Below are 15,267 nucleotides of genomic sequence, written 5' to 3' on the forward strand. Positions count from 1 at the left end.
TGTTCATGGAGGGAAGAATCAAGCAATTTTCAAGTGAAAACAATCAGAAGTCAAATCAAGGACACGTTGTAGAGAAAAAAAATCCACTAGAGCATAGCCATGAAGATGTGGAAATGTGGTTAACATACAATCAAACAATAATAAGAGTCAGATGTTTGAGTAATTCACGTGTCTCTACAGCAAAACCAAAACTAACAGCAATACCTCATCTGTGAAGGTCCTTCAACTCCTAGTGAGTTGGGGTAGCACCTGGTCAGATCAAGCCCTAACAAAGAAGGGCTTGAGAAAATGTTTCATATGTCAGGAACAATACCACCACTTATGATAGTCATCACAGACACAGTCAGGTATTTCAAGGAAAGACAGATCAGAGTAAACAAGTGAATCAACACGTTCAGATAGCGTGTATATTACAGGCAGAAGAGCATCATGAGCAATTTTTTATTATTATTCTGCATTCATCTGTGTGAAATTCAGCAGATTTCTTCATGGAAGAGCATCTCCACATAAGCAGATGAGTTATAACCTGCTGAAGATATTGGAAGGATATTTGGACCTATTGTTTGCCAGCCAGCGTCCTGCACACTCAAACTAACGGCCTGCTGGCGTATTCCCGTTTTGGGACCGATCCTGTTTCTGCTGAAATTGACAGAAAGCTCCCACTGGCTTCACCAGGAAAGCACTCATGCTCTTTGCTAGTAAGACTAAACACTTTGTGAGCATCCCTACTTATTTAAATTATTTTAACTGGTTCCCACTTTCACAACATTCTAGCAGAAAAGCTCAGGTAACTACTGAAGCAAACTAAGGAATCCACTACCCACCCAAAATATAAAGTCGGCACACAAGCAGCAGTCAAGCTTGGGATACCATTTCACTAGTTAAATTACACACTGTATGAGGGCAAAGTGGAACTCATCTGCTCACCTTTCCCAGCAAATGTATCCTCCATGACCATGGAAGAATTTCTCTACCTGATTACAGTTTATGGACCAGGAAGAATGAAAAAGGAATCAATACAAGATGGAAAAAACTGGGAGCAAACACATCTGGAAGAGGTCCTCTGCAAAACCAAACCTTTTGTTTTTAGAGCAACAGAAATTGCTTAGGGTTTTGCAGCTTAACTGAAAGGCAGAATACAAAATGCAATGTGTTTTAAACAAGAAATTGCTTAGTGCAACTGCACATAGTAGTGTTTCTAGGATTATAATTACAAAAAATAAAATCCAGACAAAAATCTCAGATACATGAAGTGCTTGACACTGGTGGGTAGTTTCTAAAGAACACCACAGAGCCGCTGTTTTCAAGCACTTTTGCATTGAAAAAAAATTACAGGAGAACTAACCATAAAGGAGGAGCTACACTTACGCTGTTATTTTTTGAGTGCCATCAAGTGAACACTAGTTCACAGCAACTGTGTCATTAAGTTTATTATGTGAGCCACTGGAACAGATGTTTTTCTTAGCAATTAGCTAATTCAAACATCTTAGTCTTTGGCCCAGCTAGGAGTATTTCTAGTTCATTGCGAAAAGATTGAACAGTTCATAAAAAGCTTAAAGATAGCAATTGTACCAAAAATTTGGCAAGCTAAACTGTAAAATTTGATTTTTTGTACTTACATCAAACTTTGGGCCTGAAACACCAAAAACAGTAATTGTATTAGAAATCTTTACATTCACACCATCATTAACTTTTATACTTTCCCAAGAGAAAACAACAAAGGGTTTGCTCTGTCTTCTTTTGTTTTTTGGACTGAAAAAAAAAAAAGATATATGTACAACTTCAGCGTGATCGCCTTTTTAAGACTGCTGATTACAGAACTGTAGCAAGAGTTCCTCTGAGAAACCCATTATATTGCACCATCGTTCTGCTGGATTTACACATTGATTCCAACAGAGCTGCAATGCTCACTTGTACAAGTAAAAAACAAAAACAGCAACAAAAAAAACCAAAGCAAATACAGTACCAAAAAGTGTTGTGTTTTTTTTTTTAACCTGTGCCTCATTATAACTGAATAATTGTAAACAGGCTAATGCAAGAACGCTTTAGCTTCAGCAGTACTGAATGGAGGGTATGCAAAGCCTGTTTTCTTATGGCACACAGGAAGAATAAGTGAGTAATTCTTTAAAAATCGTTTTGCCTCTATGCTGAATATGTGCTGCTCCACAGTGCTAGTCTTGTTTAAAAGGCATACACAGACTTGCCATTCACCCTCACAGCATAGATTTTCTTTTTTGTGCAACATGTTAGCAATCTAAACAACTGCTCCACACAAACTGTCCACAAACCACTCACATACAATACTAATGCGACAGTAGATTACAGTATGATAGCAATACAAAATATTTCATCAGATCACGTATTTCTCTCCATCTGGAATGAAATTCGAATCTTGCAAGCTAGAAGAGCCACAGTTCGATTTCTGCGTGTAGTTTCTCATCTGTGCTGGGGACAACGTCTCCAGTGCGGACCCAGAAGCGTTAGCAGTCCTGACTTTAGTGGCTGTGGATTGTTTAGCAGCAGCAGATGCTTTGTTACTGGCAACTACATCCAAGTTTCCAGTAGGGTCAATGATAGCATTTATAACTGGGGAAAAAGAGGCATACACAGACATATTAGCAGAACTCGGAGTTGTTTAAAAAGGTTACTTGCCTTCATTTTGAAGGCCATAGAACTGCAGGCACTACTTGTGCTCATTTTAATCATGTTATTTTTTCCCTCAGTACCTTCAGACCTAAGCAGCTTTAATAAGCAAAACCTCTCCCAGTCTGAGTTTACAAGGACATTCAACTTTCTGGTTAAACTTAACAAGACAAACTACAGCGGAAAAATAACAGGCATTTAGCAGGAGCCTGAAGTGATCCCTGTATGTTTTCACATGCCGTTATTAAGCTTCCAGATGATGCAAGAAACATCCACTGAGATTGCCGTGCCTTCTCTATTGCACAGAGCTCTATGGGCAAGATTCAAGTCAACATGGACACTTAATCCAAAAGCAAAGCACAGCTTATTGGCTGGAAGAGCTACTAAGTATTTCAGCAGAACAGACCTTTGCCAGTGCATCTTATGTGAATATACTAATTACCACAAACAAAGCATTTCCACAGCAACAGCTTCCACATTTCAAAAGTCAACATTTTTTTTAAAAAAATTGGCAGCACAAGATAAATCTACTGTTCCTTCCATATGCACCCGTCAAAGAGCACCATGGAAACTGAACTTCTGCATCCTTTCCCAGTTTTCAGTTGCAAATCAAGCCACATTATTTTATTTTGTACAATTTACTGGCATAGGAAAGACAAAACAAACATTTCAAATGACCAACCTTCAAGCTGTTTTTGAACTCTCCTGAGCTCCTTCAGGATAGAACTGATTTCCTGGAAATAAAAGCATCAGAATGGAGATTTAAGCAACAAGTTACTCAACTAATGCAGGAATCTAGTCCTACTCTCCCCCTGCCTTCTCCCATCAAGAATATTCAAGGCCATTTCCAAACTTGATTATTTAACAGAAAAGACTAATAGAGTATTATGCTTTGACTTGATGATCTTGAAGGTCTTCAACCTAGATGATTCTGTGATCTCTATCTAGGTCAGCACATGCGACCTCTGCTCTGCCTCGTTTTCCCAAGTGCTACTACACCACCCAGTTTATAGCTACAATGGTTTATTAGATTTGAAATGTCAGCCAGATTAACTGTCCACGTAGCTGGACACTAACTATACAAAGGCTCATTCACACCCCTTTAACACCACACAAAGGTATTTGCAAACAACTCCTAGACTAGACAAAGTAACCGGCCACATATATACCATTGTAGCACTGGGTCCGTAGACAAAGGTCCTGCACAATTATACATACTCTTAGCATCAGCCAGAGTCCATTACTGCACTTAAATCCCTACCGACGGTCCCCATAAATGACAGTAAGAGGTTATGTGAGCACAAACACCACCCTATAGATGAGGCTTATGTTATTGTCCTGTTAGCAAATTGTAACAGGTGGGGAAAAAAACAAACATCCAGGAGAAACACCTGTCTGCAACTAAAGCTGTGGCAACTACATGGTAGGTGATGCTTTGGAAGATGTTTAAATGAAGCCTAAAGATCCTGAACTTGTACATCTGCTAAGGGACTGAGTATCTAAAGATGAATTACTAAGGAAGGGGAGAAAATTTTGGTGAAAGTGACAGTACCACAACAGCTGGAAAAACTCACCTTATCACACTTAAAGCAGCAACAGAAAACAGCAGTTCAACACATGCAAATGAGCCAGTAATTTCGGAAATGGATTTGAGGTGGGCCAGAACTTACGTCGGTTTCTTGCAAAGCTTCCAATGGACACAAGCCTTCAGTAGTTTACTTGTTCCATGTCTTACCTTGTTTGATGTCTTCAGAATTGGCACTTCATTTTCCGAGTTAATTTTGGCCTCCATCTCCTCCCAGGTCCTTTCTGAGTTTTGGAACAGAATCCTGCAGCACAAAGCGTGGAACAGGTCTTAAAATTGCCATCCAAAAGCTGATTGTTTAAAAGACTTAATTATCACAAGATGTGGCAACAAAGGAGATTAATGGATTAGTGACAGGACAAAGCTCCTTTCAGCTGATTTAGGAACATTCCAAAGTCCGTCTCTACCTGATGGCTTCTAGAGCAACAACAGGCTTTTGAAGAGCTTGCACAAGACCTGGTGATCTGTGGGCTTTCCGAGAGCCCTGGGACATGGGAGGAAAGAGAACAAAATCCACCAGTAGGAATACATTTTTTTCTCTCTCTTTCCACAGGCAGCATTTCAAAGTTAATGCATTAACAGATATTATAAATCCAGCACTAAAATTCAGAAGGCCAAATATATGAGAAAAGAGATGGCAAGAAACCATATTACCTCTCGTTCACTACATACCCCATTTACTACAACCGATTCCCTACCCCTTGCTAATAAAGCTTTTGAAGATGACAGCGTATTATCTTCCACAAAGAGCCAGTAAACATTTCAGGCCAGGGACAAAACGTTACTTACTTCATTTTTTCAGCTAGGTTTTCTGTATTTTCACGGATTGTATGTGATAACTGGGACACCGGGTTCAACATCAGGTTGTCAAAGATAACCTAAAATAAAAGGCAAAATCAGATAAAGAAATTTTATCAAAAGAGGAAAAATCAAAAATACATTTTCTTTTAGAGTAAACAATCCCCACTGAAATATCTTTATCTATAGGGGTGATATTTGAAGCTCAAGGGAGATTAAGATAGCATACAGCTTTGTTGTAACACTTTGTCAGAAAGATTAACAGTAACCTGTTCAGTTGTTGGTTTTGGTCTTTTTTTTTTTTTCCTAGAAGAGTAGGGGAAGACAGAGTTGTTTGAAGTCACATAACTGCTTAAACATTTCTGTAAGACTTTACAAGCCTCACAGGTACCTTCAACCCCAAAACCAAGCACATGCACACACACACACAGAATAAAACAAACAAAAAAAACATCCTAAGTGATTTATATGAGACACTTGAAGCCACTTTCACAGTCATGTATCTTGATATTCAGCCAGGCATATCCAGATTCTGCCACAACTGCTCCACAGGCAGCTCAGACAAGCATGTCCATTGCAGAAAAATAAGGTGCCATTACTGATTACGGACAGCTAGTCTCCTGACATAATTTCTTGCCATTAAACCACCAAATGCTGTACATTTCAAAGTTTGAGACATTTGTGTTTTTCTTTAAAAGAGCAAGTGAAATAGCCAAAGTGGGCTGACACTGAATGCCTCCTCCCCAGTGATCAAGCCTCAGATCCTAGTGAAGCTTTACACAGGAAAGGAAACTTCCAGTTAGCGTTGGCTAAAAGGGTGATTTTCTGTTCCTTTTTTCATTTCTTTAACACTATTTCTATACCAACAAAACTGAGACCTCTTGAGAAGAGCACTTTTTTGAGTAGCTGCCTTTTGCAGCTTAAGAAAGAGCAGATATGCATACTGCAACTGAGAGCAATGTCATATATAAAGTTAGAAAGTAAAGAAAAGGGTGGCCTGCCTCCTCACGGTTTCTTGTCCTTGTTTTTTTTGATGGATCCTCTTCTCTATTATCGTTCATATTTTGGTCAAAATCCTTCAGTTCCACTGATCCCGGAGGCACTTTCTGGTAGTTCAGACTTGCTTCTGGAATGTGCTGCACCAGCTTGGAAATAATGAGTAATGAGTCATTAAAAATGAGTAGGGAAGGAGGCACACAGGCACTCACTGCAGGTATGGCAGATTTTCAGGCAAGCCCCAGAGGAACACTGATTCATTCAAGTCTTGTTCAGACAGGTATGGGTTCCTAACCAAATTACCAGACCCCAATCCTGCAAATATCTACCCACTGGAGTCATCCTACAAAACTCAGTGGGGCTATTCCACTTTATAATCTTGAGACTTGAACGTGTCATTGAACAGTACATCTTTGCCTTTTATAGGCTAAAACTCAAAAAAAACCTGTTTCTCATATCTTATGTTTTAATATATCAATGCAACATTAAAGTGACACTAAAATTAATCAGAAAACATTTAATAACACATGGAAGAGATGAAAAAGGAATCCAAAACCACTGATAATGCAGACAATTAACAGTAAGAACAGAAACAGCAAGACAGCTACTCCTGTTTGTTTCATTGACAGACAAAAAACTAAAAGAAGGTGAGGAAAGTAACAGCGACAAGACAGGAATACAAAAATAATGGGATGGAAAGTGCACCTGAGATGGATATGCCAGCCGAAAAGATCTACGAGCAATCTGTGTTAAAACAGAAACAAAGAGATCAATGCTACTGAATGACTGTGACAGCAAGTATCAAAGAACACACACATTGTTATTTTGGGGTGACATTCCCCAAAGCGCGTTCCTGAGGACCAGCACTCGCTGCCCACCCCCTTCAGCATGCACTGAAGCCCACAGAGGTGCTGGTCACCCACCAGTTCTGCAGAGGTGGTCTCAGGCAGCTCCCCAGTTACTTCAAAATAGACAGTGCTGAGTGAAATCCCACAGCTCTCTTAACACAGGAGGCTCTGGGGGTGGCAACAGCCCTTGACTTCGTGAGAAAGCCATGTGCCATCCAAGGTCCAGGCTTCCCAAACTCTATGCGGTAGCATTTGGGTTATGCACAGGCAGAAGGCATGAGACTTTATGCTATGGGTGCACAACAGCCAAAATGTTTAGCTAACAAGCTTCATTTAAGCATCCTTGTGTGAAGTGCAGAAACAAGTGAGTTATGCTGGCTGCAGCGGTAAAACAGTGTCAGAAGGGAACGAGATATTCCTATAGCCCAGCAGATCTCGGCACAACCAGCTGTAGGAGCTGCATCTGCTCCACCACCAGCAGGAGATTTTCATACACGGTCTGGTTCCTTCTCATGCTTTCTGTTCTGTCACATCCATAAGCACCTCCTTTCGTCATACCAACAGTCACACTGAGCACATTAAACAGCAACTTCATAAATATAACTGGGATCTACGTTTTTTGCTATATCATTAATAACGAAAAAAAAAAAGCCAACCAACTGATTTTGTGCAGGACTAAGACTTGCAGAAGTGGCCGGGGATTTGGGCTGACCCACTTGACTCCACCTGCAGCCCTGCAGAGAACTGGGTCCTGTAACACCTACACACACACAACCCAAGGCATCCCAGACAAGCCAGGACTTTGGTAAACGAGAATCACGAAGGTTTCACCCTTTCTTGCAGCAGGGCTCAGCTCAGTACTCCAAGAATCTGGGTTACTGCACACTGTGCAGTTGAGGGCTACAAAAACCGAAACCACCCTAAACGTGCATCAGGGAACTGAAACCCTCCCGGGCTAACATCCAAGCTAACACTGGACCTGAAGGGCAGAACGTGAAGCGTAAGGTTTAAATCTCCATCTTAACTAAAGAGATTAACTAAATCTCCATCTTAACTTTTAAGAGAACGCACCCAGTTTTTGCTCTTAGCCAAGCTCTGTAACAAAAGCAATTTAAAATGCAATTTGTTGGAGGCTGAGAAATGCTGTAGCACACACAGGTCTGAAGTGAAGCTTCTGGTAAGGTGCTGAACCCTCAGAAGTGATTCCAGTGTTGGCACTTTTCCCTGCATTTTTCCCCCCAGTTTCTTAGAGTAGGTGCAAATATTTAGTAGTAGCAAACCAAGGGCTAGCAGAACGGCATACAACACTGCAGGAACCAGAGCTGTATGAGAGAGATGGTCACATACAGCAAACATTGCTCATTCACATATTTACTGTTAGCAGATATTTCTACTAAATTACTTTTGCTACTATAGTAAATTTCGAATCGCTGTGCCCTTTCCTAGAATATTCAATGTAAAATTGCTTAATAAAAACAAACTTCACAGTGCTTGGCATCACACATGCTGATCTCGAGATTTCCAAGCAGCTTCCCTGCATTAAGCTCAAAGTAATTATTTTAGCCCAGGTTGAGCAGCACCCACACCTGCCTGATGCCCTCTGAGGGAGGCGTGCCCGCTGATTCCAAGACCAGTCCCAAAGACGTGATGTGTATTTACTAAACCCCGCATCGGTCCTGTTACTCCCAGTCACAACACGACCCCCAGGATGCAGAGTTCAGGATCCAGCTCAATGCCTCAGCAGCACAAAGTCCTGCTGATTTAACCTGTTCCTGGCTACCACGAGGCAGCTCCACCGATGCATGGCCGCGTTCTGGGTCTAACTGAACAGCCTCTCAGCCGCTGGCCGTGCTGCAGTCACTGTTATCCAGCCCTACCGGGAGAGAAGCCTTCACTGGGGTTTCAGCCATCGCTGGCTGAGCACACCAAAGGTGCCAAAAGCAGATGAAGGACAGAACCCTCCCGCACCACTGCCAACGAGGGTGAGCAAGGCCCTCCTCACTGCAACCAGACTGAAGCAGGACCCCCAGAACAGTGCACACGTCTGTGATTTTGCTCCCTCCTGCCTGCTTGGAGTCCAGCATGCTCCTGAGCATTACCTACAGCACAGCACAACCCTGCAAAGTCGTGTCATGGAGAAATCCTCAATTAGCCAGGGTCCGAACAGTCCTGGCAAGCCATTGAGCATCACTACCAGGCACTCTGAAGCCCAGCATTTTGCACAGCACCCTCAATCCGTGTGTTTTGCAGGTATCACCGCTCCTCCATGCTACCCAGCAGCAGGGAACAACCTTCTGTAGGTGCTGACTTAGGGCCGCACCCTTCAGTGGCACTGCAGAAAAGTAGGTGTGCTTCCTGCTGGAAGGAAGTGGGTGCTGGTCATTACCAACCCACAGCAAACGTCTCATTTGCAAGTCAGAAGGTAGATATGCCACCTTAACTGCTCAACAAAGCAGCACAAAAGGCAGTTCTGCAGGTGTGGCATTTGCATGGAAACAAAGCAATAAAACACCATCTCGGAGCCTGAAGTTATTGTGAAATGTTTGCACACTGTGGCTCAACGCCAAATGGCCCCTAGCAGAAAACCCTTCCCCAAGCAGGCTGCAGCTGACCAGGGTTTGTTTAACACAAGCACAGCCCTGCACACCTCATCTTCCAGTAACCTCCCTAAGCTTCTGCTTTGCACCTTCAGCAACGAACACAGCAGGGTCACAGGGCCTCCAAATCCTCTCCTAGCAGGGCAGCAAGTTTGGCCTCAGCTTTGAATCCTGTTTAGGATAGACGTACAATTCTTACAACACAGACAACAGAGGACCAAGAGGCCCAGGTGAACAGCAAATAAAAGGAGAGATTTATTTTTAACCCCACACTGGTGGTAGACAGGAGGGAATTTGGATTTAAACAGTAGCAAAGGCCAGGGCACCTTGCAGCTGAGCTTGGGCTGAGTCCCTGAGCTGCTGCACTGGTGAGCCAAATTCAGATAAGGCCTCCATCCTCCCAAAGCTAACTCCCTCCATCCTTGCCCACCTCACAGGCTGCAGAGCAGAGCCTCTGCCCTGGCCTGCTGACACACAGGTGCAGGGAAGGGATTTAAGAAACCCCTGCACAGCATTTCAGAAGCCCTGGCAGAAAGGACACAGCACAAGTTCAAAACACACAGCTGGTACCGAGGGAAGAGCTCACCGTGTACATGCAGGGCACACAGCCAGCACCTTGTCTGGAAGGAGGGAGGCTCAGGCTCCCTGGCCCAGGAGCACTGCACACCCACCCCATCCTGCTCCTCAGGGAGCAGCGTCCCACTAGAGGCCATCGGGTCCTTAGGAATCTAACATTTTGACAATAGGGCCTTCTTGCTTCCTGGAGATGCTGTAAGGACGTCCACAACAAAAGTGCAACCTGCCCAGTTTCAATATTAAAGAAAAATAAAAAGACGAAATAAAGAGCATCCTAAACAGACTAACGGACTGCAGTCAATCTTCCGTTATTTTTTTAGGAAGGCGAGAGTTTGTAATGCTGCAGAACCCAAGGATGCTGCCCTGATCTCCCACTACAGCCGTGCCCCGCACACCTGCAAGCACTCAGAGGCCGAGATTTCTGCCATTCGGGATCTTACCTCTTCTCTCGCCGATATGGTAGAAGCAGGAGTGTTGGGCACAGAGCTGAGGGAGGTGCTTGGTCCCGTCCCCGACGAACTCTGTGAGTCCCCATCTCCAGCAACATCATGAATCTCTCGAGCAAGGATGGCCACATCCTTCACCAAGGTTTGGCTTAGTCTGAAGCACAGGGCATGAAGCACAGCCGTTAGGACACACGACACAACAAGCCTCATATTCATAACATATATATATATATATATTTTAAAAAAGCATCTGCAAAAGACTTTTTTTTTTTTTTTTTACTGTCAACCACAGGAAGTCTGTAAGAATCACAACCTCCACAGAGGCTAGGAAAAGCTTTGGGGTGCCTTGACATGGCATTGAGGAATGCTCTGGCTACATACGAGAACAACAAAATAAATCCACTTCTCTCCTATACCCAGCTTCAAAGCACAGATTTGAGAAGAAAACAAATTCTCGTTAGTACACACTATCAAAAAGTGTTGGAGATGGTCCATAAAGAAGCTTAATGTTATTGTTCCCCAACCATTTTTTTTTAATCTTTTAAATAGAACATGGTCACTTCTTCTTGGGACTTTTGCTTTCCCCTAAGAAGCACAAAGAAGGAAAATGGGATTAACAAAACCATTGGCGACCATTATACTCATGGCCTATTTCCAGGCTTTTATTTTTCTCTTTAAACCATTAAACTAAAAAGCAACAATGAAAGCATTCCTCCACCATGCAAAAAAAACAAAACAGTAAGCTCTTGTGCCTCATGGAAATTACCACAGTGTGATGTTCTACAACACGGCTAGAGCTCTCCTAGACAGCCAGAAACTGTATTCTTTATTACATAAAGAATAAAAACCTCGAACTCTTTCCCTCTCCCTTGTGGTTTACAAATCAAAATATGCCTCCGTCATCTCCAAAAGGGATGAGGGATGACCAGGGTTATGCATGGCATACCTTAGAGCGATCTGCTTTTCAGAAACCAAGTCCTGAAAGTTCAAGCCCCCTTACAGGTCTCCAGTTAAGGCTCAGTGACTGCAGAACTCTGCTCTGCTTGCTCTAGAATTTGAAACCAGTTTGTAAGTCTCTAGGTTGTTAGTAGTAAAGACTAAAAAAAAAATAAATCATCAGACCAGAAGTAGCTGTTGTGATAATTTTAAAGAAGTGCTTAGAAAAAAAAAAGTCTTCCAATTAGCTAGCTTCATCTGAAAGACATCTTTACTTGGGGAAAAAATAAAAAACAAGCAATATAATAAAGCTGTCAGTTCATCAAAACATTTCCTCAGAAAGAAAATGTGTAATTGAACTAATAAAAAGTAGTTTGATCTGCCTGCCGAAGGTGCCCCTATCCGTGCTGGTTTCGGACAGAGCTGTCACCCAACGCACCCACTGTGCGGTTCACTTACTGTATACAAGTGGCATTTTCCCTTTTAACTCTCTCCGACTACTTTAAACCCCTCCCAGTTAATTTGGGAGCAGCAGCGGAAATCAGAGCAGCAATTAGAAGCAGACTGTGTGACCGAGTTCTGCAACGTGCCGAGCCAGCCGAGGCTGATGCAATCACTTATTTATAGCTCCTGCGTGCCCGAGTGCTCTCCCGTGGTAGGGACGCTGCTACGAGGGAAATCAACATTTCCCCCCACACACACTTCTTACAGCACAGGTAAAGCAGCTTGGTTTGGGGGCTGGCACGTTTTCTACGGGCTGCCAGCGGCGTTCAGGAAAGAAAGCTTTTTAAGACCCGTGCAGCAAGCGATACGTCTGACATGGAAACGCTGACCCGGAGCACGCCAAGACAGCTTCCTACGTCGAAATTATTTCAAGTATGGCCAGCACAATGGAAGACCAGTATTTCTGGAAAGTTGGCATAACACACTCGCATATTAGAGATGTCAAACCTCAAACGCCACCGTTTAAAAAAAGAAACTATTTGCTTTACTGCCAAAGCCCTCCAGGCAACCACAGGACCACCAGTGTACAATAGCTCCCGTATCCACAGACATCGAGCTAAGCAAGAACTCATTTATATACAGGGCACAGACAGGTTTTCTTGTCTGGATTCGATTGTGCCAGCCAAAGAGGTTTCTGCCCTGCAGCGACTGCTTACTGCTACCTCCCCGGCTTCAGGCACAGCAGCTTCAACAGTTTACATCCTGGCTGTTTGCTGAGCCATTTGATTTCCTCTGTAGGAGAATTAGGACGGTTCACATGAACTGCTCTGTGCACAGAGAGCACCTTCCAGCAGAACACGGTGACAAGCAGAGATAGATACATGCTTTGACAGACTTAAAGCTAAAAGAGGATACCTGTCCACAGCTCGAAGAAGAAACAAGCCCAGAAACAACCCAGCTTCTCTGCACCTTGGCATTTTCTAGCCAGAAGGTACAACCAGCACTGCCTGGCACAGGCTGTAAAGCTTCAGGAAAACATATTGATGCTCAAGGCATGAAGGGAGGTGGGGGACACACAGACAACAGGGGAGTGTGCCTCTCTTTCCACCTTCACACCTGGGTTTTGAACACCAAGGAAAACAACCCACTGCTGCCCAGCTCCTCACCTGGCTATTTCTGCTATCTCTGCTGTCTGCGCCATGAAGTTGTAGGGGTCAGGGTGGTCGTCAAACTCTTCGTCATCATCCGTTTCTCTGCCGTTGTGTTTCTGCTTGCCCAGCCCAGAGCCACGTATCCTCGGCGTCTGTGTGGCTGTTGAAGTATGGGAGCGTTTGTGTTTAGGGGAGCTGTGATTTGAGCCATATTCCTCCTCCGAAGTAGAAGTGTAATCTGAACCCTGTGGTCTCCGCCTTGATGCTTATAAAAAATGAATTGGTTTCAGACCAAGGAAAGTGAAGAGGGACTACAACAGGGCAAAAAGGTAACACAACACTAGCCCAGGAACACAAGGGAAGGAGAGTTTCTGTGCAGATTTTAAGTTAAACAGCACGTTCTCGGAGCTTATTTCAAAGTTGAGCACTTCTGCAGCTCCCATCCGCTATACAAATTTGGAGTGGGAAATTCCAATGCAAAACCAAAATGACTCTTAACAGCTCCAAAGCATTAAATTATTACCGCAGACTTAGCTTTCCATGCACAGAAGCTCTGTGTATAAGCAGCACACGTTTCAGACTCCTCATAGTCCCACAGAAATCCTTCTCTAAAGAGAGCCCAATTTTCAAGCCTGCAGACACCTTACCAATTAGTTTCAAGTCCAAGCAAAAAGGAAGGGCTTTTTTGAGTGAAGCAGAGATGATGGTACTTGGTTTTATTTGTAAGAGTCCACACCCCCACCTCCTGCCTCGCAGCTCCCTGTCACTGACACCCTACAAGCAGCGTTCACACCAGCAGGCCGTCAGGACCGGATCCAGCCCCTGAAGTCGAGCGGAGGCTGCCCGCTTGTCCCAGCTGCTTCTGCAGCCACCCAGGTCCTGGTTGCATGGGAAGCACCGAGATGCCCTGGTATCAACCCCCTGATTTGAAAACCGGGCTCCCAGAGTTCGCTGTCTCATGGCACTCTCTGCACAGTCCTTCATTCCTTCCATCCTTGCCTGGAGGATGAGGACCCACCGAACACAAAGCCAGCCACGTTACTGAAAATTACAGCACCTAAAAGCTTCACTCTGCTACCAAGGTTATAATAATGCTAAATCACTAAAAGCAAATTAAGCCAGCATCACTGATCATGCAAACAAAAATAATGAATTTGGCTTATAAGATGGAGATAGAAACTAGACAGTTACCACATAGAGGAAAAAAAAATGTTCGTATACATTGTTACCTCAGGTATTTACAGGTCATGGCTCAGGATTAAAATATCTATGTATATACAGAAAAACAAATCAGTTCATATTCCACCAGAAGTTTTTGTTTGTTTGTTTTGTTTTTTTTTTAATTACAGGTTTCAAATCAAGAGGTCTCCCTATCACTGAATAGGGACTCCCAAACTAAGGGCCTGATTTTCCGCCCCTGCACACCAAGGGCAACCAGAATCTAGTCCTGCAGTGTCATTCAGATTACACTGAGTAAACAAATCACGTACACAGAGGAGCAGGGGGATACCAGCCCTTCTCTTTCAGAATTGGTACCTTGGATTATCCTGACGTTATCTGCGCTTTTCCCATAAAGTCACCTCAGGTGCCTGACAAGCCACTGGCATTTCTTGTCTCGAGGCCAGATACTCATTCTGTTCCTCCGTTAGCAAGATTAACTTTCTCCCACTGGGACGGTTGGAAACCATCGTGGTTAGCTTAATGCTTTAAGAAATCCTCGAATAAATCAGCCACATCTGCCTCCTTACTCCCAAGGCTTGATACTCGGTGTTTCCAATGGTTATTGTACCGTGCTCAGAAACACCTTGATGGCACAGTGCAACCATTCAGTTCATCAGCGCTTTGGTTTTGTCCCAGGAATGGGGTGCTGGGTGCTCGTTCACAGGGTCTCTAACATTAGTATAGGAACATGCATCACACACCCGCTACAGCACTACGAAGCAGGAGGAAGTACAACTAGTCTACTTAGAGCTTGTGCAAGGTCCACAATCCTATCAAGGAATTAGGAGGTTAGTATTTTAAGAGCAGCTAACTCAAAGAAAGGATTAGCATCATGTGCTGCAACTATGCCCAAGGAAAGGTGTTAGCGTGCTACTACAAAGCTCCGCAAATCAAAAACCAATTCATTTGAGAACAAGAACTGGCCAGCTCTGATCATTTTTCCCCAAATGATTTGAAGTCTGTGGTCCAAAGGCAGAGGGGTGTGAAGAGTACCTCCTGTTTGTAAAACCTGAACCACATCGTACT

At 43.6% G+C, this 15,267-nt stretch overlaps 1 protein-coding gene across 10 annotated transcripts in view; it reads right to left on the reverse strand.

The window, feature by feature from the left end:
• Positions 1-427: 427 nt before the first annotated feature.
• CEP170B (centrosomal protein 170B) overlaps positions 428-15,267 on the reverse strand; it is a 54,788-nt gene continuing 39,948 nt past the window's right edge. For 4 of the 10 annotated variants that reach the window (XM_040557959.1, XM_040557958.1, XM_040557961.1 and 1 more), the window contains 8 exons: positions 13,036-13,285; positions 10,484-10,643; positions 6,728-6,766; positions 6,028-6,171; positions 5,018-5,106; positions 4,379-4,472; positions 3,326-3,377; positions 428-2,586 (listed from right to left, as the gene is read on the reverse strand). In XM_040557959.1, coding sequence (XP_040413893.1) covers positions 2,351-2,586; positions 3,326-3,377; positions 4,379-4,472; positions 5,018-5,106; positions 6,028-6,171; positions 6,728-6,766; positions 10,484-10,643; positions 13,036-13,285 — 1,064 coding nt within the window. In that variant the 3' untranslated portion in view covers positions 428-2,350. The remainder of the gene's footprint in view (positions 2,587-3,325; positions 3,378-4,378; positions 4,473-5,017; positions 5,107-6,027; positions 6,172-6,727; positions 6,767-10,483; positions 10,644-13,035; positions 13,286-15,267) is intronic. The other 6 variants (XM_040557965.1, XM_040557963.1, XM_040557969.1 and 3 more) reach the window with 3 other exon arrangements.

This window comes from Cygnus olor, chromosome 5, assembly GCF_009769625.2.
Source record: "Cygnus olor isolate bCygOlo1 chromosome 5, bCygOlo1.pri.v2, whole genome shotgun sequence".
In the NCBI taxonomy this organism is placed as follows: Eukaryota; Metazoa; Chordata; class Aves; order Anseriformes; family Anatidae; genus Cygnus; species Cygnus olor.